The sequence below is a fragment of the Cervus elaphus genome, chromosome 18 (genome assembly GCF_910594005.1).
Source record: "Cervus elaphus chromosome 18, mCerEla1.1, whole genome shotgun sequence".
NCBI lineage: Eukaryota > Metazoa > Chordata > Mammalia > Artiodactyla > Cervidae > Cervus > Cervus elaphus.
Window position 1 is genome coordinate 45,333,435 of NC_057832.1, and position 22,288 is coordinate 45,355,722.

At 35.2% G+C, this 22,288-nt stretch overlaps 1 protein-coding gene across 6 annotated transcripts in view; it reads left to right on the forward strand.

The window, feature by feature from the left end:
* SEMA3A (semaphorin 3A) overlaps window positions 1-22,288 on the forward strand; it is a 501,460-nt gene that overhangs the window by 272,926 nt on the left and 206,246 nt on the right. For all 6 annotated transcript variants that reach the window (XM_043871699.1, XM_043871697.1, XM_043871698.1 and 3 more), the window contains one exon: window positions 8,149-8,341. In XM_043871699.1, coding sequence (XP_043727634.1) covers window positions 8,230-8,341 — 112 coding nt within the window. In that variant the 5' untranslated portion in view covers window positions 8,149-8,229. The remainder of the gene's footprint in view (window positions 1-8,148; window positions 8,342-22,288) is intronic.

The window sequence follows — 22,288 nt, forward strand, 5'->3', positions numbered from 1 at the left end:
CCATTTATAAAAATTGTGAGATTCCTGGGCCTATCTAGCATATATTTCCCCTGACTCTTTAATTAATTAATTAATCTGTTAATTAATAGGTTAAACTTTACTCTGTGCCAGAAGTTATGCTGAGCAATGAAAATAAAATAATGAGAAAAAGTTTCTGTTCTCTTTGCGATTAGAGTCTGTTGAGGAAATTTATTATAATACAAAGTAATAAGAACTAAAATAGATGTATGCACCTAGCACCATAGAATCATAGGGGAGAAAGCTTCCAGAACAGTCACAAAGCATTGTGAAAATTTATGCAAGTCTTTTTTTCTTAAAGCAATCTTATACCCTGAGTTCCTACTGTGAAATCCTAATATAAGCATATTAATTTTAGGAGACTACAATAGCCTATGATCAGAAGTAATCCAGCAAAATGCGTAGACAATTCTGCCATCAGGTAGTGTCTTCCACGATAATAGAAAAATTATTTCTAGAAGGAATGAAAACGGACACAGGATTTGATGAAAAGAAAATAGCAGTAGAAAAGTATTATAAGTGAATAAATAAATCTCTTTCCAGCCCAAAAGAAGTATAGAAGACTTTGTAGATTTTTTTATATTTATGGTAGAGAAGTTTTTTACAAAGATTAACAAGCATCAGTTATCAGGAATACATATCACTGATTCTCAAAAAATATGTAATTTGTTTTACAAGACAAAATGATTGACACCTAGGCAATTCTCAAAATCTTGTTGAATAAATGGGTAAATATAAAAGAAACAATGCAAGAAATATGAGACCTGAAATTGTTTCAAAAGTGATTGGATTTGAGAGTAAAGAAAAAAAAATATATCTGTATCTAAAATTGTGTCTCTAAAATCAAATTAGCTGTGCTGGGTTACACACAGTGGCAAACACCTACAAACTCATGTTGACAGTCTAAGAAATAGATGACCACATTTAGCTTGATTCACTCAAATTTAGTTTTATTATTTCTCTTAAGTGTGTTTATTTTCGCTTAAGGAAATTTAAATAGGTTTCACAGCATTATTAAATTGGCAGTAACTATTTAATATGTCAAAGCAAGACTACCTAACTATGTGATTATATCAAAAACCATCAGATGCTATTTCTACAAAGTTATACAATGAGAATTACACTTGTTTAAATATTTAAGTTAAAAACTAACTAGTGTGGTTTTTTCATATGAATCATCAGCAAACTATTACTGCTAATTTCTAAACTTTGAGATAATAAAGTTAAAATTGTGTGAGAATATGGCTTGTTGTAGTGAACATTATTTTTATGCTGTAAAGAGTGCTTTATAATATTCTATTAGATATTTGAGGTATTTGAGGGACATTAGGTGCTTTAAGTTACTAAAGTTATACATCACCTTTGAAAAAACAAGCAAGAGACTAATTACATTTGCCATTTAAGTCCTCTAGTCAAACCATTTTCAACTTGGATCTGTAATTTAAGAAGATTCAAGGCTGGACAATTTGATGTTATTTTCCCTTCTCATTGCTGTGGTAGAAATGAGAAAATGAATTTTTGTTAATTGATTTTCAAGGAGACTTATTCTTTGAATACTTCCAGAGGAAAATGGGGAAGACTTAAATTTTCTACATAAATCACTTGTAAATAAAAATAATAATGGGTAACTAATAAACAAGGCATTTTCTAATCTCTCCCATAAGGTGACAGCTGCTTCTGCAGCCAAGACAGTGAAATGAAACCTGGCATATAATTCTAACACCACCCCCACATCACAAAAGAAGAAAATGGAGGGCATAGACTAGACCAAATGATACTTAACACTTGAAACAATACAGAATAGGGGAGAAAACAATTGAAGTCTTTCCTAACTCTTGCAATTTGGAGAAATCTGTGCCCCTGAAAAGCAGAATGCTCTGTAGTTTTTGAGTCACCATCCTCCAAACACTTGGTTTTGCCATTATAATAAACCTTTTTAAGGAGCTTTAATTCTAGGCTTCAGCATTTCTGTTCCCTATCCTTATCAGTTTCAAACTCTTTAAAAACATTTTTAAAAAAAGAAAAGAAAGAAAGAAAAAAAGTCCCCTTCCTAGAACATACAGATTTTAGTAAAATTAATCTGAGGTGCAACATTCTTTTCAGTGGTAACAAAGGGAAACTATGCATCTACTATGCCTGAGTCAGATGTAAAATAATCTTTAAACAATACTGCGTAGTTTCTTCACTTTGTTTGCTTAGTACAGGTCTGCTTATTTATTTATTCAGTGAGAAGCTGTGTGCTATGCCTTTGCTGAAAGCAAATAACTAATAACTTCATATCCTGCAACACTCAACAGCCAACCTGCTCATTTCATTTGTATTCCATGGACGCCTCATTTTTTCCTCCTCACTGCCTACCCTGTACTGATCAGTATTAACAATGGGATTTTTGTCTCACTTGAAAACTTTCTTGTTCCATTTGAGTTGAGGTGGAGACACTCTCACTTAAAAACAAAACAAAAAAACAACCACAATAGCAAAAACCTACACAGGTATTTCAGTGTTTTATTATTTCAATATATTAATATTCAGGAAAACTGCACTCACTTATCAGATAATCGAATAAAGAAGCTGTAGTGATTCTACTCCTTAACTAGGTGAAAAAGGAAAAATCCCATGTGCAAAACATTTTGAAATGTTGAAAAATATGATTGATTTTAGAAGGTGAAAGAAAAGAGAGACTGTAGAAATGATAAATCCCATTCCTGTGACTAGATTTTAGCCACTTTGGCTGCATAGACACTAAACATAAACAAAATTTTATGCATCTCTTTTTTTTTTTTTGGTCACTCTCTTCTGTTCCCCACACAAGTGAAATAAAACTTGCCTGCTAGCCCTTTGAATCAAATCCTCAAGGAAAGAGAAGCTATCATTTTACCTGAACACTAAAGAGCCTTCTCCTGCAATTTTTGATACCCCTTAATTGTTTAAACATTTTTTAAACCTAGAGTCACAAATAACGTGACTGAACTCCTGAGTTAATTTAACATCTATCATGTAAATTCATTTGAAAAACAAAAGGGCCTTTACCTCAAGTCCCTATTTACCTTAAATATAATGAACACTGGTGTCATAAGAAAAAACATGAAACTGTTTTTTGCTTACACTGTTCAAATTCAGTTTGGAGGAACTACTGGATTCTTTTACTGAGATCTCTGTTCATGGGTGTGTAGGAAAGGAAGGGAGGAGTTAATGCTTCCCTAGAGATTGAATTCCCTTTGCTTCTTACCAGTCTCTCCTCTCAACTCATGCTTTCACATGTGGCTTATACTAAAAGCATTCATAAGGGTCAGATTATAAAAAGCTTAATTTAATTTCTTAAATATTGCTTTTAACCTGCCACCCCCACTTCTCAGCGACTACCACAGTAATTATTAAATAACTATCATTTTTGGGGGGCTAGAATGAATAATACATCAACTATTTAGTTTTCCCAATTAATAAGATGTCTTCTGATCTTCTAAAGAATATTTTCACCCACACATTTTCTTTTTTAGAAAAAAAAAAAAGATTCAAATTCCCTTACCAGAAAAACCCTCATTAAAAATGAATTTCCAGCATGAGATGTCAGAGCAAGGGCAAATGTTCTACTCTGACATTTGCTATAATTCTGTTGATCATAGGCCTTTCTCATATACTAATGAAGCATTCCTTTGAAGGGAAAAAAAAAAGGAAATAGCAGATGTTGAATAGAAAGCAATACAGTTGTTTTTTTTTTCTTGACTCAATTGAATAACACCTTGGGAAGAATATGGAAATTTTTATTTGGTTTTAGTATTTGTTTTCCTTCTTGGTGTTGTTTCATAGGAGAGCTGGTTATCCAACTCATTTTGAAATTCTTAACTCAGTAGTTTCTCTTAAAGAGGGCTCTAGTTCTGTGGGTGGCACACATTTTGAGGGTGTTTCTATATCTAACCAGGGTGGAGTGGGATTGCAGGGAGAGACAGGAGTGTTTAATGATGTACACTGTAACTTCAAGTACCTTTACTCCACTCAATCTTTTAATTATATCTGAGCAATGTTTCTCCTTATATACTTTTATGTACAAATATAGCAAGTATTTTTGCCTACCACTCACAGAAAATGTCAGGGTGTCTACACACTGGAGAAGCCCTTGAAATACCATCTCACAAATTAGAACAATTTCTACTATTAAATCACAATGTTTATTGCCATCTCAGTGTGTTTCATAATAAATAATAAACTATATGAAGTAGACATTTAAGATATACACATTGCTTTTAGCTAATAGACAAAAAGATCAAAAATACATTTCCTATGGAAAATTGTTTTAACATGTATTTTCTACGACTATACCAGTCTTAATTGAGAAAGAAGAGTTAACCAAACTGCAGTGAAGTTGGAAGAGTTGCTTCTCTAGAAAATCAAGCATACCACCCAGAAAACTGCCTGTCAGAGTTTTATACTTGGAAGTCTTGTAATCTATCTCAATATGGAGTGAGGCGAAATTAAAAACTACAGATTTATTTGACAGAAATGTATACAACAGCATGATCACCATATTAAACACCTGCTCAGATTTGACTCTGTAGCAGAACTTAGTCACATCTGAAAACTTGAAATTTAAGAAGATATTAGGAGCTCAGTTGCAAGTAGAGTTAATTATAGCACATGATGTAGATTGTGGGTTAGAAAATAATTGAAAATAGAGATATTACTTTAAGAGAAACAAAATAAGATTTTTCACTGTGCCTTAAAAAATACAATGTTAAAAGGTCAATATTATTATTTCTGACTTTTAAAAATGTAAGTAATACAGTAAGATCAATGGTTAATGTGGCAAATACAGCAGGCTTGACTGTGTCAGGGCTGAGTTCACATATTCTGAGTAGGGAGTGATGTTTCTTAGGAGGTGAACTAAAGTCCACATTTCAAGCAGGCAGATGTTGATAGATTCTGATAAACACCCACCCAAGTCCATCTCAACTTTGCATCTACTTCATCTGAGAAATAGGTGGCACAGTGGTAAAGAATACATCTGCCAACGCAGGAGATGAGGGTTCGATCCCTAGATCAGGAAGATCCCCTGGAGACGAAAATAGCAACCTTCTCCAGTATTCTTGTCTGGAGAATCCCATGGACAGAGTAACTTGGTGGGCTACAGTCCATGGGGTGACAGAGAGTCAGACACGACTGAGCAATTACACACCCTGTGTACAACTGGGAAATAGGTTTAACCTTGATTATCCCTCACACGTTTGGGTGTATAAGGAAAACATGGAAAACGACTTTATTTATCCCCAACATCAATTCAGAAATCAGTAGAAATATAACATAACAAATACTTTGGTAAATATTTTTCAGGCCTGTATTACATTCCTTCCTTCCTCTCTGCCCTCCTTTTCTTTCTCTCTTTCTTTCTACACTAAAAAAAGTCTATCTGTGGTCACACTTTTCTATTATTACAATGTAATCAGTCTAGAACAGTTATACTTACATAAAGAACTTCCTATTCTACATTTTTTTAATTAAAAAATCTACAGAGAACTAAATGTGAATTCATTAAACTTTCAAATATTTGAAAAGACCTAAAGATCATAAAAATTTCAGAGAGTAAGAAAAATATCAAATGTAAATAAATACATCAGAGTTTTTAAAAAAAGAAACCTGTGTTTGGATATAAACATGGGGGTGTCTATGTTACCCAATTCTGATTTCAATTTTAAATTATTTCTTTTAGAAAATGAAATAATTCTGTCCTGATTTTGTGGTCCAAAATATAGATTGAGTGTCTTTCTTCTCCATGGAGTCAATTCTCACCCTCTTTTATCTGAGTTTTACCTACAATCTTTTATTTTTCCTGGAACACATCAAAATGTTTCAGGATTAGACATTACACAAGTGAAATGGATACATTTCTAAATTTGCTTATCCTGTTTAGTTTTGACAAATATAAACTTGCTCTCCTACTTGAAGTAACAAGAGCAGAAGAAAAATAAATATTTAAAATATATATTAGTGAAAATGGTACGACTATTTAAAGTATTTAAAATAATCATATGTGATATTTCAATAGAATAATCCATTAGTCCAATCTCCTAAATAATCCCAAAGTGACATGAATTCCTCCACAGAATGAATGTCTATAGAGAGTAATCCATGGAAGACAGACAAGCCTCTTGTCATTTGTAGCCTTAATCCATTGCCCAGAGCATGAAAAGTGCTCAGGATAACAAGTGTGGGAATCAGTAAAATCAACATTATTTTTGGATTTTATTTTCTTAACAATACTGACTGATCAATAGGCTTGTGGGAAGTGACAAATACAATACGGTCTATTTGATGAATCAATCTAATGGAGTAGACACAGAATTCCTCCTCCCCTTCACCCATTCTCCCCCCTTTAAATCCTTTTCATTCTCTTCTTCCTCCTCCTCCGCCTACTCTCAGGCAAACACAGACACACAGACACACACACACACTTGCGCACAGAGAAAGAGCTGCTCTTTTTCTATTGGTCTGTAGACATTAAGTAATGAAAGCTGCAGTGACAATGCTCAGGTCATTTTTTTTTTAATACATGAATACTAAACCACTTTCAATGAGTGTTCATGTTTTTAATTGCAAACTCTCCTTCTCCTTTCAGTCAAGTAAATTCTGTATTATTGTAACAGGCTTCTCCTCTGTATTTCTAACCTGTGTGTTGTACCTGGGTGGAGGGAGGGTGCAAAGTAGAGAGAGTTAGGGAATATAAAGGGAAAGTTCCTTGATTTTCATGCACCCTTCCCCACCCCCCCAACACACAATCCTGTATGGATATCAGCTCTGAGAAAAACTAAAAGAAAAATAGAAAAGAAAATTTAAACACCTCAGACATGCCTATTTAGGAAAGAATTAGTGGTATTTGTATGACTGCATAAATACATGCGTGTCCACAGAAAATTTAGTAACCCTTCACCAGCTCATGAAGACACAGAGATACTCTCTTTATGTTGGTCCTTCACACTCAGCAGGGACTTTTGTGAACTTTGTCATCTTCCTCTGCTCTTTAAACCAAAACTAGGGAAGTGGCTTTAATTAATGAGATGTGATGCATTAAAGACTTTAGCCAGAGCATTCCAGAAGCTGAAAAACCGTAGATGTTTTTAAATTCTGAGTATCCTTTTGAGAATCCCCTGTTATAATTTATAATTCTCAGTGGACCTATATTTGTCTCGAACTGATTGTTGAAATGGGCTTTACTAGGAATTTCTTCCCTGAAATCGCAGTGGGGCGGGGGAGGGGGTGGTTGAGCCAAGGGGGTTTGTTGGAAGGAGGGAACAATCGCTAACAAGGCTTTAAAACCTTCAGTGGTTAAAGTTATACTGATGAAAAGGACAGACATATATATGCATATCTACATATGTATGCAGGCACAAACATACATATACACATACACCACACAAGTTCAAGCAGAATTCTATAATGAGCGTGAGTTGTAAATGATGTAGGTAGCAGAATTCAGATTGTTTTCTCCAAATTGCACCTAAAAATGGCTATAAAACAACGCTTGCCTTGGGAAGTAAATTTATAGCTACATGCCTTTCAGAGGCACGCTGGAGGGTTCTGCTCCCGGCTCTAATCTCTGCGAGATGTTTTTTGCATGTGTTGTGTGACTCGAGCGAAGGGGAGTGGGTTGAGCTTGCCTGATCTCCCATTGTCAGCCAGTCTAGTGAGTGTTGGGAAAACCTGTCTGTGGGATCTTGTGTCATCGCTCCCTACATGTGTCCTGGAAAAGTCCGCGCTGCTCACGGTTCCCCCCGCTTGCTCTCTCTTTCTCTCTCTCTCTCTCTCTCTCTCTGTTTCCCTTTCATTCTGCTTCCCCGGAGCCGGAGCCGAATGAAGCAGGGAGCAGGATTAGAGTCCGCCAGCTATCAGAAGAACCTAGATAAAAGGAACTGCTTCTTAAGCACCACTGCAGCAGCCCTTGTTTTTTCTTTTCTTTTTTTTTCCACACAACAGTTGTGCCTCATTATCCGGTGCCTGGCTCGATTTTTTTTTTTTTTTTGGAGGGTTTGAAGTTTCTGTGCTTCAGTGACTGTTACAGAAGAAGAGGTGTTAGTGTTGCCTGGAGGTCTTGATTGTCTGCATTTATGAATGAAACTGACCTAAATCACCTGTTACCTCCAGTTTCCAGATTGTTTGAACTTCTCTGGCCGCACAATACAGGACGGGAGACTGAAGCAGCATAGGACCCACAGCGTCTGCAGCATGGGCTGGTTCGCTAGGATTGTCTGTCTTTTCTGGGGAGTATTACTTACAGCAAGAGCGAACTATCAAAATGGGAAAAACAATGTGCCAAGACTGAAATTATCCTACAAAGGTAAGTTTTTCTTTTCCTTTTATTTGGCCAGCTTTCTAATGCCCCGCTGCCCCCTGCCTTTTTATTCCTTGAACTCCCTCCCAACCTAAACCTTAAAACCTTGAGTTTAACCTGAGAAACCTTTGTGATTGTGTGGGTCTTTTGGAGATGATTGAAACACTTTTTTTTTCTTTATAAAATCATGCCTTCTGTTGGATATATGACAATTTAAATGCAAACAAAGAGCATTTAATCACATTTGCAGAAAAGAGCTTGAATGCCTGGTAAATACAGATCGGTATATGTGATCGTATATCCTTTTAATTTTTCTCACTCTACTCCTGTTAAAAGATTTTTTAAAACCACTCTTGCAACAATGGTCTCTTTGTAGATATGAATGCCTCACATATAATAATTGTTATGATAAATTACATTTTCTTAGTTTTAGACAGTAAATGGTTAATTGTCGTCATGAATATTCAGTTTGTTCAAATCTGACAATCTGATGCTTAACATAAGCAGTAGATCATGGTTTGCCAAGAGAATATAAACTGGAAAGAACAGACTAGTTTTTCTACAGTGTTATGGTTGTACAAAAGACTGTGTATTTGGCTAATTGGTGTAAAGCTAAAACCTTTGAAATATAATGTTATTTGACTCTTATGTACTTCAGTGAGAACTGAAGAGATACTACTTTCTTGTTGTACAGTTAGTTGTGTGAACTTCTTTTCAAAACAAAGTATAAATTTAAGAGGGGGGGAAAAAAACCCTTATCACATGGTTGGTCTGCTTACAGTTTAATGTATATGCTTGTTTTTTAATAAGGATTTTAAAGAAAATATTTGTTCTACAGTTGTTTAGATGGATTTTATAGACAGATGTGTAAAATCATGCTAATGTAAATTCTAATATGATGTATATAAATTTAATGAAAGAAAATATTTATATAGTGAGATATTATTAAAATGGAACTGAAGATTAAACTGTTTTAACACAAGTAGTTTTACTCCCTAAGGTGTTGCTTTCTTATGATTCTCAAATTTCTATAGTTGGGGGTGGGGCAGTGAGAAGCTTCAATTATACTCTGTCTTTAGTCTGTAATATGAAAGAAAATTATTGAATCTCTCTGTAGACATGTCTGTCTACTGTACATTACCCTGATGCCAGAAAACATATTCTTTAATTTTCACATGATGGGGAACATCTCTTTCTGAATACTCTAGGGTGAATGAAGACCACAAATAAGAAAGACAAATGTAATTTTCACACTTTTGGATTAGAAAATTAAACACCTATTAATGTGTTTATTTAGATTTATTACGTAGATAAAATATATTGAATTGGAGACTATATTTTGATTTAATTTTTGGCTGTTAAAATGAGAATGAATTTTAAACATTAGCAAGCAGAATTGCAATTGTACTTATATAAGATTTTTAAAAATAATCAAATAGTAAGCATTAAGTATTTAATTAAATCCCAGGTATATCTTTATATAGTAGCTGTCTTTAAATTATTTACCTAGTATATGATATTATGTTATCTCTGTTTTTGTCAGTTTTTGCTTTCTATTTTTATTCTCTGAGAGTAGTTCATCCAGTAATTCTTAGGTTGATGGTCCTTCTCCAAGTTTATATTTCTTATGAGTGAGTTTTACATACAAGTTTAGTTCCTGAAGATGTAAATAACTATATGCTATAATTTTGGAATAGGTTTTAGACATGACATGCCTTTTTAAAATCTACTGTATTTTAAGATCCTTATCTAAGTGCTAAATAAATTATAAAATTGAGAATTGTGTTTATCTATTTCACAATAATTTTATTTCCTTGTTAATGGATTACTCTCCATTAATAGAAGAGGCACCAGTTTTTCCACATATTAGAAGATGGTATTTCATTAGAATAGTCTTTTGTTATATACAAATGCTTTAAACTTGTCTAAATGAAGTGAGCTGTATATATTGACAAGATGTGTACATTTGACACTGTGTTTATGAGCTCTTCTTAGTAATGGTATCCATTAGACTTATTCTGCTTTCCTTTAAACCAAAAGCTGCCTTACAACTACATAACAGTTCTATTGATGTACCTAGAGCTTGACAATTTGATAAAACAAGCTGTAAAATGAGCAGCAAAAAGAATAAAAGGGATTGCCCAAGCAATTTTATTCTATGATTTTATTGATACATCATTACCTTTCTTTTCTATATGTAGACTTGTTTTGGCAAAGCATCTGCCTGGTAACCAATTGTCAGTACTTTGTTTCTAAAGTATAATAGAATTTTTTTTTTTAGCTCCTTCTTTTTCCTCCTTAATTAGATGTCAAACATGGTTAAAACATTCACTGTTTTGCCCTTAAAAATATTCTAGCATGATTCTTGAAGAGTTAAATCCCTGCCAACTCTAATTTCCCATGGTCACTTGTTTTCAAAGATCCACCATTAAGTTAACTCTCTCATTGCTCAGGTTGCCAAGACAAAGTTTCAGGCAATCACTGTGCTTACTTTCTACTTGTCATCTTGTCTGATAGGAGATAAAAGAGATTTGATATGTTAAGTGAGAGAGAAAAAGAAGTAAAACACAAGAAGTCAGACTTTGTAGTAGATGTATATACATATTTAATAAGGTACCTCTTTATTTTCTAGGAAAAATTAATAGAATAGATGTTTTCAGGACCATGTGGAGAAGTGATAATATTAGAAAAATGGGGTATGCTCACTTTTCCTCTGAACCAATCTGATTTAGAATCCTTGTGGGGGAAGCAAATGTGAGAACTCTGTAAATCTCAGCAGTCACATACAAATTATCCTCAAAAAAACACTCACTTAGAGATAGTTTTCCCTTCCTTAAATTTATATAACATAGCTAAATGTTATAATTCTTATTTTTAAAATCAATGCGTAAATGTTTATTTCCCCTACAAAACTAGTGAAATTTCACTTTTCCCATGAAATACCAGAATATCATAAAATTTTCCTTTTGGAGTTGTGGTACAATGAGGACTTCAGAAAAACCTATGGAAATCATAAGCAAATAAATTAGGTTTGGGGTTTTAAACAAATGACAAATGTTCCATCACTCAATGCCATGAGCTTTTCCAGGACATTGTGTGCTTGAGTTTTAGTAGAAATCAAAGACACATGCAATTCTGAATATGATGGTGATCATGTGAATCCAAAGAATAAATCAGTTTCTTTAACTTTACCTTCAATAGAAGACTTAGTAAATAGTACTTAAATAAATAGTAGATTTTTCAGAGGCTTTCTTCTCATATTTTGTAAAGGTTTATTTTCACAGTCAAATTGTATAATTACTGTAAGAAAGGGGTTATTAGATAAGTCAAAATTCTCAAACATACATTTCAGATAGATGATGATGTTAAACTAAACATTATGAATCAGAATTTGCAAAACATTTTTTATTTGCCATTATTCAATACATTATGACCACTTCAAAATTTAGTTAGTATGAATAATGATTTACTAATTAAACTTGTTGACTTTTCAGAGATTTTCATTACTACTAACAAAGCACAAAAATATATGCCCATATACATATATGCACATATATGTATATGTGAATAGATAAATATATATTCAGGATAAAATTTATATTAATATTTTAGTGTTAATAAAAGCAATCTTGGTAAGTTGTAATAAAATGCTTTATAAATAAAATATATATTGGTTTAAAAGACAGTCACACATTAAAGTAAATGTATATGTATTTTAGTGGGCATGAACTTTTTGAGTCTCAGGAAAACCTTTCAGAAATATCTCAAGTATTCAAATATTGGTATAAGATGGAATTTGCCTTATATTGGAAATCTCAGAGATAAAATGGAATGTGTCTATGAAAAGTAAGGGTAATATATAAATATTTTCACAGAGCAAAGATGTTACAAATTCTTTGTAATACCTTTTCTCCAATAGTCACTGCGTATTTGGCATCAGGTTTCTTTTTTGCTGATTCTCATTTAGCATGGTCTTTTCTTCCCAAATTCTATTAACTGTAACAATCATCTTTTGATTCTGAAATCTTCAATTTAAGCACATGGAAAAATTGAGCTTTTTATTTATCTACTCAACAAGTATACCCATGCAGAATAATAAAAAAAATAAATAAATAAAATGCTAAGTCTCATATCTTGTGATTCAGTGTTGATCAGGTCATATGAGAGTTAGTGAAAGTCTCCAAGTTGAGGCTTCCCTGTTTATAGCACCAACCAGATTCAGTGTAACTTTAGCAAGTAAGAAAATGACTGAGACCACAAGTCCATCCCATGTAAGATTAACCCACCAACTTATGATAATGAGAGGCAGTCTTTAATAGTTTAAGGAAACCTGAATACTGAAGAGATGAATTTTTCCAATTCTAATTTTTTTAGGTTGTTTCTTTTTATATAAATTTTATTTTCTAAATTCAATTACTGTCAGTGATATGAAGTACCTAAATATTTAGGTAACTAGATAGAAGTATAGATATAGCTATAACTGAGTTTTCTTTTTCTTATTTTTAATTAACATATTTCAGTCAAACATGATTTAAAAATATGTTGTGATTTTCAGTCAATTATGTTTAAATTCTGTATTTAAGAATGAATGCTACTGACGGATTTGTCAGGAATAAATTTAATCTGAATCAATTCATACAATTGCATATGTTCCCAGTAATAAAATAAAAGTTAAACTGTTGGTTACAGAGCATAATCCATTTATGTTTAGTATGAGTATATAATTGTATTTCAGATGTGAGCTTTGATAACTTATAAAGTTATCAAGAATTTAAAGTCAGCTGTAAAAAATTTTGTGGCTTAATTTCTTATCCTAATTTTTCTCATTTAAACTTCAGCGACACACCTATGTATCACAGTTCCCAAGATCATAATATTATACACACCTTTACATCTTTTTGGTAAATTATAAAATCTAAAATCAGGCTATTTTAAATGTAATTTATATTTGAGCATGTTCCAATCTTCCAGTGCTGAAGTAAATTTTTAATTAATATTTATCTAGCAATGTTCATTTACAAAGTCATGATATTATAGAGACATCTATTAATTGATGAAGACATTATACTTCATCATTTAAAAAAAAAAAAACTATGATAAAATGATCTGTTAATGCAAAGATGTAAGTAAAATCTCCAAAATATATGACATATCTAAGTTTAGTTCGTGCAACGAAAGCTTATTTTAAAAAGGCTAGCAGTTGTAAACATAAAATAGAATCAGTGAATCTTGGGATGAATTTTACCCATCAAGACTTCTAAGGTGCTGTTTAAAGGAATTACCATGATTTGCAGTTCTATGCTTCCGCTAATAGGTGGCACTAGCAATTTGTGACAGTTCTTTCATTTAGTTTGGAAAATGGGCAGGCTACTAAGACAAGACTCTCCCCATGCAGAGTAATGTGGGGAGGCCAAACTTGGAAAAACTGGAGTAAGGGGCAAGCATGCACAAAGTAGAGCATTAGTTAAAATAGGATTTGCTACAGAGTTTGGTGTGCTGTTTGCATTTGTTGGTACATGAGTGAGTGAGTAACTGAAAGTCACTCAGTTGTGTTCGACTCTTTGCGACCCCATGGACTATACAGTCCATGGAATTCTCCAGGCCAGAATACTGGAGTGGGTAGCCTTTCCCTTCTCCAGGGAATCTTCCCAACCCAGGGATCGAACCCAGGTCTCCCACATTGCAGGCAGATTCTTTACCAGCTGAACCATTCTAACCCTCAAAAAGTAAATTGTTATAACCAATAAATAAACAAATAATGTAATTTAACTTAAATGAGAATTTACATGTGAAATTGATCTGTAAAGTGTAAACAATAATGAGTGAAGTAGTGGTATAAACAATCAGAATGATGAAAGGACAGTGTCCTGTGGATATACATAATATATATATATGTGTGTGTGTATGTGTGTATACATATATATAATTATTTTAAGCCTGAATTATAAAATGGACTTAACAGGAATGAGCCTGCCTGCCTGTGGCCATTATTGCCATCGTTTACAATTGGAGAGTAGCTAGTTGAGAAAGTAAAATAATGTTTAGAAAATTATAATCAGTATATTTTAAAAGAATGACTCCTTTAGATTTGTAGGTTGTTTTAAATTATTATCATAATTAAGCATACCAAAGAATCAATAAATTCTATCTGACCCAAATAAGTCTAAATGTCTCCAGTTACTATCTCTTCTATTGCCAAGACATAAACATCAGTATAAATAGAGAAATTGCCCACTATTTCCAAACAGTAACAAAGCTGGACTCTGTCAAACTGAGGATAAGAGGATATACAATTTATACTTGAATTAGGGAATGAAGATAAGCAAAAATAAAATTCTGTTGATAAATATGAAGAATGAATTGGTCTTAGTATTTAATACAAGCTTACAGTAAAACTGAAAGGAACCACAAATTGAGGGAGTTTTGTCATCTCCTGAATGAGTCATTAAACCTGTATTTCCAGGTTTCCTTTGCTTGAAGAGATATGGCATGACAAACAAAGTTGACCAAACCTTACAGTAACTTAAATTGTCACCACAATCATAAACATGTCTTTGGATAAAATATAACATCACCCCCTTGAGTCTTCATCAGCAAGCTAAATGAAGCTTAGTTCTATTGAATATGTCCAATGAGTTCTTTAGTCCGTAAAATTATTTATGTGGATCATCTTTGTCGTGTCAGATTGAGAGTTTCTCACGGCCAGATTTGTATCATTTTTCATCATTATAGTCTCAAAAGCTAGCACAGTCACTCATTGAATGAACTTGTTCTTCATCATGTGTACCTTGTTTCTAAAGACAAAATATACTTGTTTATAAATGAGTACAAAATTTAAAGATTGAAAAGTTTTAATAATCAATTCATTATAAGTGAAGTGTACATTGCAACATGGTAGAGAAAGTAAATTCATGCCAGATACTAGAATAGGAGGATATCAGAGGAGGCATTCAGATGTGCACAAAGAACAGCTGCTGCTGCGGCTGCTAAGTCGCTTCAGTCGTGTCTGACTCTGTGCGACCCCATAGACGGCAGCCCACCAGGCTCCCCTGTCCCTGGGATTCTCCAGGCAAGAACACTGGAGTGGGTTACCATTTCCTTCTCCAGTGCATGAAAGTGAAAAATGAAAGTGAAGTCACTCAGTCATGTCCGACTCTTTGCGAACCTATGGACTGCAGCCTACCAGGCTTCTCTGTCCATGGAATTTCCCAGGCAAGAGTACTAGAGTGGGTTGCCATTGCCTTCTCCGACAAAGAGCAGTGGTATCTCCATAAACAACGTCTCCCCTGAGCCAAGCATCTGGAAGACCACTGGAGAAGTGCATGGGAACCCCTTTCAGTATTCTTGCCTGGAGAATCCTATAGCCAGAGGAGCCTGGCAGGCTACAGTCCATAAAGTCATAGAGTCAGACACAATGGAAGTGACTGAGCACAATGAGCAAGCTTATTTCAGCACTTATTTCAGACACAGAAAGTGTCTAGGGCAATCTTTGTTTGCCTGCAAGTAGGAGATGGAGAGTATTTAATAATACATGCATCTTTGACCATTCTAGGAGGAAAATTATTTCATTTCTTTCAATAAATACCCGATTTTCCTTATTATTGTTTCTCAGTATACACAGCCAGTAAACAAAATGAGTGAGATGATTCTAAAACCAAAAGTGGTCAAAGACAAAATGTCTCATTATCACTCTCACTGTATCTGAAACTTTGTGTAGAACAAACCAGTCCTACCAAACTAAGTTGAAAATATAATCATTTAAAAGTTTAAATTGACTATATTTCACCATCCATACTTTTGGGACAATCCTGGCTTTGCTCTTGACAGTTTGCTAAGATTAGTGTTGCAGAGTCTTCCTTATAAGTTTCCACTTATCCTTGATTCCACTCACCCAGAGCTGCAGTTACTCATTGCCCCTTGCTTTTCATCTCCAACTCAGCCTCTGGCTTTGTGTTCTGTAGCCTGAGACCACTGCCTACTTCCCCCAGCCCTTGCTCCCAAGCCCCTCCTGCCCAGAAGAGTAGACATGAAAGGAAAGAGCCACAGAAATCTTTGTTGAAGTGTGAATGTACAAAATGGATGTTGAGTCAATTGTCCTAGATCCCAATCTTATATAATTGAGAGTATGAGAGAGAATAGTAGGCTACTCCCCTTAGTCCACTTGAAGGTCTATAGTTGAGACCTAGAGTATAAATTAATGTACAGTGCTTGACTTATAAATATATGTTAGTCTTGTGACAAGGTAGACATATCAATAGGAAAGGAAATAATATGACTACCCAGAGTGGCTGTTATATACAATCATAGTTATTTGTGTTTAAAAATGATTGAGTCCTAGTCCAGATCCTTCAGGACTATATTTGGGGAAAGCCAAAATGAAGTTCTTTATGCCTGAGGTCAAATCAAAACTTTATAAGCAATTATCAGTCTTCATAATTGCAGAAATTGAAATTTCTATCTTCAAATTTGAAATGTCAAGAGAATGAACTCTGTTCTGTTGTAGTCATCCTTTAAGAATCAGTTTAAATGAACGTAGGTTTTCATGGCGACTCACTCCAGTACTCTAGCCTGGAAAATCCCATGGGCAGAGGAGCCTGGTAGGCTGCAGTCCATGGGGTCACAAAGAGTGGGACACGACTGAGCGAATTCACTTTCACTTTTCACTTTCATGCGTTGGAGAAGGAAATGGCAACCCACTCCAGTGTTCTTGCCTGGAGAATCCCCGGGACAGGGGAGCCTGGTGGGCTGCTGTCTATGGGGTCACACAGAGTCGGACACGACTGAAGCGACTTAGCAGCAGCAGCAGCAAAAGTATTTGGGGCTGTTGTTTTTTAGGAAAGCAATTTATTTTATATAGAATGTAATAATACAGTTTTATTCATATAAATTCAAATGTGATATGGAAACAAGTTTGTCCTTTAACAAGGGGAACTTAAAGCTGCAGCATGTTAAGCCAGGAATGTCAAGGAGTTAACAGGTGTTCGCCAATGTTTGACTGAAAATGATAGCAAGATGGACAAGTGCACATCCTTGAAAGACTTTTCCATGGTGGTCACAGTGGTCATTTGGGCATATCCATCTCTCCTTTGAGATTTGTCCATAAAGTATATGAGACAAACTTGTTTTTAGCCTGTCGGAAAAAAGAAAGGAAAGTTGTGTTTGAAAACACATTATAGAAAACACCATGACTATAGTTTCTTGAAATTATAAAATATACTGGGTTAGAATGCAGGTTTCTTCTTGTTCTCCTAGTTAATTCCTATTTTTTTTTCTGTTTTGCTCTATTATTTGTATAATCAATCCACCAACAAGTTTTGAAAAGAACATACGTGCTAAATCACTTCAATCACATTTTTGTTCAGTTGTTGTGTCCAACTCTTTGAGACCCTATGGACTATAGCCTGCCAGGCTCCTCTGTCCATGGGATTCTCCAGGCAAGAATACGGAAGTGAATACCATGCCCTCCTCCAGGTGATCTTCCTAACGTAGGGATGGAACCCATATCTTTTTTCTCCTGTATTGGCAGGCAGATTCTTTACCACTAGTACCACCTGGGAAGCCCTTGAAAAGAGCAATTGCTATCCTATAAATCACATTTGTTTTTAATATCAAGACATCCATATCATCCATATGATGAACATCAGGTATTAAATTGTTCCCTTGACTGTGTATTCCTGTTATGTGCCACATACCTTTAAATATGAAGTCATATACTGCACACATTTTAATTTGCTTAGTACTTTTATTGTTCAGGATGTTTCTCTGACTCATTAAAGAAAAAAACTTAGTTTCAAAACAAAGAGGCTAGTAAAATCTTGGAGCCATCCATAATATATTAGAAAAAAAGTTGTAGATTTGTGGTATTTTGCAACACAAAACGTAGAAAGTGTTATCTGGAATTTTGGTCATAATAGGATAATCCCTTGTACTTGTGGAATTATGTATTGATGAAGTGCTACACAAATCACTGTTTATATACAGTCCATATGTATGTGTATCCATAACAAATACAAGAAAAGTTAAACCAAATGATTATTTTTCTAAATCACATCGTGGTTGAGAATTATGAAAAGTGAAATGCCAATCGCTAGAATACAGATTGAGACAAAAGGCACGGGAGACCCTCTCCCCTTGCTCAGTGGCTGGTCTGGAGAGGTTCAGAATTGGCCATGGTCTTCTTTTTTTTCTTTAACTTTTTATTTTATTTCGGAGCAGAGTTCATTAACAATGTTGTGATAGTTCCAGGTGGACACCAAAGTGATTCAGTTGTATGTATACCTGTATCTGTTCTTCAAATTTCTTTTCCCATTAGGTTGTTAAATAACATTGAACAGAGTTCTCTGTGCTGTAGAGTAGGTCCTTGTTGGTTATTTATTTTAAATACAACAGTGTGTGCATGCCAATCCCAAACTCCCTCACCATCTCTTGCCTCCACCTGGCCGTGATCTGTCCTTTAATAGTTGACCTTACCTGAGCGTCTTCTGCTGTGCCAAGCTGCTGTTCTCTGTTCTCTCAGGCACCAGTACGTTGGGAAGTGGCCAAGGTGCCTCTTTCAATAGTCCTTCCATCGAGGCTTCTCAGCATCTTGGCTCCAGGTCACATGGTATCTTTGCTCTGACAGCAGGACGGAGTGTTTTCACACTCAGGTCCTTCTGCCTCCAGAGTGCAATGTGAGCAGGACACAGACCCTGCTAGTAAAATAGTCTTTCATCTTTCCAGATCTGAAGTCATCTTTTAAACTCATTCTGGCCACCTTCCGCTACCCCTTTTTCTCTGGAAGTACAAAGTCTTCAGAACTTTTTTATCCTATCTAAGTAAATCTCATCTAAGTCTATCATTTTGAAAACAAAAATCTGTTAATTTTCCCCTGGGAGTATAGAGAAAGCTTTTAGGCCTCAAAAATTAAAAATCTTTATATCTCTCTTGGGAAGACGGTAGGAATTTTTCATTTTAGCAGGCTAATCTACAGAAATTAAATGACAATTTCTTAATTAACTAATCTCGCCACTTTAATGTTTCACTCCTGTACACATTGTTGTTGGTCCGTTGTTAAGTCGTGTCCAACTTTCTGCGACCCTATGGGATATAGCCTGCCAGGCTACTCTGTGCATTGGATTTCTCAGGCAAGAATACTGGAGTGGGTGGCCATTTCCTTCTCCAGGGGATTTTCCTAACCCAGGGATCACACCCATGTCTCCTGCAATAGTAGGCAGGTTCTTTACCACTGAGCCACCTGGAAGCCCTCTCCTATACAGACACATACACCTAAATCTAGACATTGTGCCTAAACAGAGAGTGTGGTTCTCATATATTTTAGTCAAAATGTCTCAAATTTCCATCAATAAAATATGCTGATTTAAGGACAAATTAATTTTTTTGACCCTTGAGATGCACAAGTGTCTCCCAAATGATGAGTGGGAGGGGAAGCCCAGCAGAAAGCTGTCAGATGGAGAACGGGAGCCAGTGTTGCACAGCGAGCTCTTCCCAAGGCTGCCCAAGCCCCTGCCTGGGAAAATTACTTTTGCAGATGCTGTGAGTTCTGGGAAGCAGTTGCTGAGCCAGCTTGGGGCTTTTGCATGTACCCCTTCCACATAGCAAAGGCCATAGAATATCTGCACTTGGACCTCTCACAGGGAACTCCAACTCAACTGGTTTGTTCAAAATGTACTCACTGTCCTCCCTGCAAAGTTACTTGTTCTCTGTTTCATGGAATGTTGTCATTTTGTCCTGGTTATCTGTACCGTTAGCATCTTCTCTTTTCCCTTGCTGACTCTCCTCATATCTACCAGCTTCAGTGTTTTATGGAGTCTCCCTCTTTAGTTCATCCCTACAATCTTTGCTATTCTCTCCTTCAGGTTAGTTCAGGCTCTTATTGCTTGCCCTATTTTGGCAACAGCCACCTATAATTATCTCTTCTTTCTTTTGTTACTGAGTACAATTATTTCTGAAATTCGGATCTAATTACCCCATTCCATTTTTAAAAGTTCCTTCTGATTAAAGCCTATACTTCCTAGTTTGACCTACAAGAATGATTAACCTAAAGTAGTCTAGGGCATAGAGGGAGCTATTTGGAGGTCCTGCAATGATTCACACATGAAGAAACAAATTAATGCCATAATAACAATCATGATAATGAAAATGAAAAAGAAAGGCTGGAGATGAGACACACCGAACACATAGAAAAATTGGGTTTGGTGATTGGTTGTGTGTAGGAGAATCTGGAGAATTTGAGAATAGTACATTTTAAATTTCAGCAGCTAGCAGCGTGATACAACAATTGATAGTTTCTGGAAAGTGAAACTGTCTTCACCTTGCAGCCCAATGATGCCCCAGTACACTACTCACTCCTCCACGTCACACCTGTGACCTTTCTGGTAGACATCCTCCCACCCTCTAAATTGTTTACTGACCCTGCCCTCTCAAACAAACATTACCTTTGTCAAGGCTTTTGAAGAGGCAGAGAAGTAGGAGACACAATATAGCCCCTGTCCTGAAGAAACTTCCCTTTCAGAAGGGGAAAGGACACAGACTTCCAGCTTTGTAGGATCTCACCTGCTATCTATCCATCTTATACTGCCAATCAACTACAGAGTCTTGTACATGACTGCTCCTCATTAAATACTCCTTGAATGAAGTGGTTGAAGGAATACATGAGGAGGTGGTTGGTGATCATTCCAGGTGAGAGAGCTAAGGAGCAGAGGTGAGATCATACAAACAGTGGATTTGAGAACAAAATGTAACCCAGTTTGAGTTAAAGGGCTGTAAAATTGAGTAGTAAAATACCTGATTGGAAGAAAAAGCATTTAAGGCTGAAGAATCAGTTCAAATACTGATAAACAGTAGGGAATTTTGAAACAGAGTTTACAGAATTTAAACTTTAGATTTGTATAACAAGTGATGAAGTTATTTAGAGTTTATAAATGAATGGCATGTGCAAGGCATCACTTTATCTTTCCTGAAACCTGAGAGTTGGCCTTCAGTTCATAACTATGGAGTCATCATCTGAGAAGTGGAAATAAGATTCTGTAATGTGACTATAGCTCAGACTGGGCTTCACATCCTTGTTTTCCTGATGAATACTTCATATGTGGGGATGTAGCTCAACTCATCTACATAGAGCAATATAGTTTCACATGTCCAGTATAAATGCAAGTTGTATTTAAGAGAAATGCAGATATTTATGATTTCATGTAAATTTTTAATTACATTAAAAATATTTGATGTTACATACTAATTCCTTCAAACTTTCTTAGATTTTTGGCAGACTGTACATTTAGAACTTCTGACGATGAATGGTACATATGTTTTACTCTGTCATGATGTCACTGTTTAGGCAAAGCAAGATATCAAAGGTGATTTTTTTATGCCAGATCACTATATTATGTGAGTTTATCATTCTTTTGATCACTTTTTCTCTTTTCTCCTGGGCTGGCAAGCAGAGGTTCACCATCTTTGCATTTGATTCTATCGAGATAAAATTAGAAGCTGTGCTGTAACAGAACAACTACTCCTGAGACTCAAATTCCCCGTTAGGCTCTCACACACTGACCTGGAGCCATGGGGTTTGCTTACCTTCACTCTATGTTCCCCATGGTCAATAGAGTCTCAGCCTTCTTTTTCTTCCTGAGGCACCTATTCAGAACAGAATTAAGGTTCCCTTTGCTCACTCTAACAGAACAGATGTTCTCTTTCTACTATTCAACCTTATAATCCAGACAGCTTCTTGAGAAAGATTTCTAGCATAATAACAAATGAGACCCAGTGACTCAGAAAAATAGTTTCTTTCTGTTGCACATGAAATCTCTTTGCAAGACAGAGTCAATGTCGCTTGTGCCCACTGTTTCATCAAAAATGAGATTACTACTTATCTGATTGGCTTTGTTCTTTAGCTGTCAAACTGGAGAAAACTTTCTACCCTGTGACAGTACCTCTGCTCACATCTATATAAACATT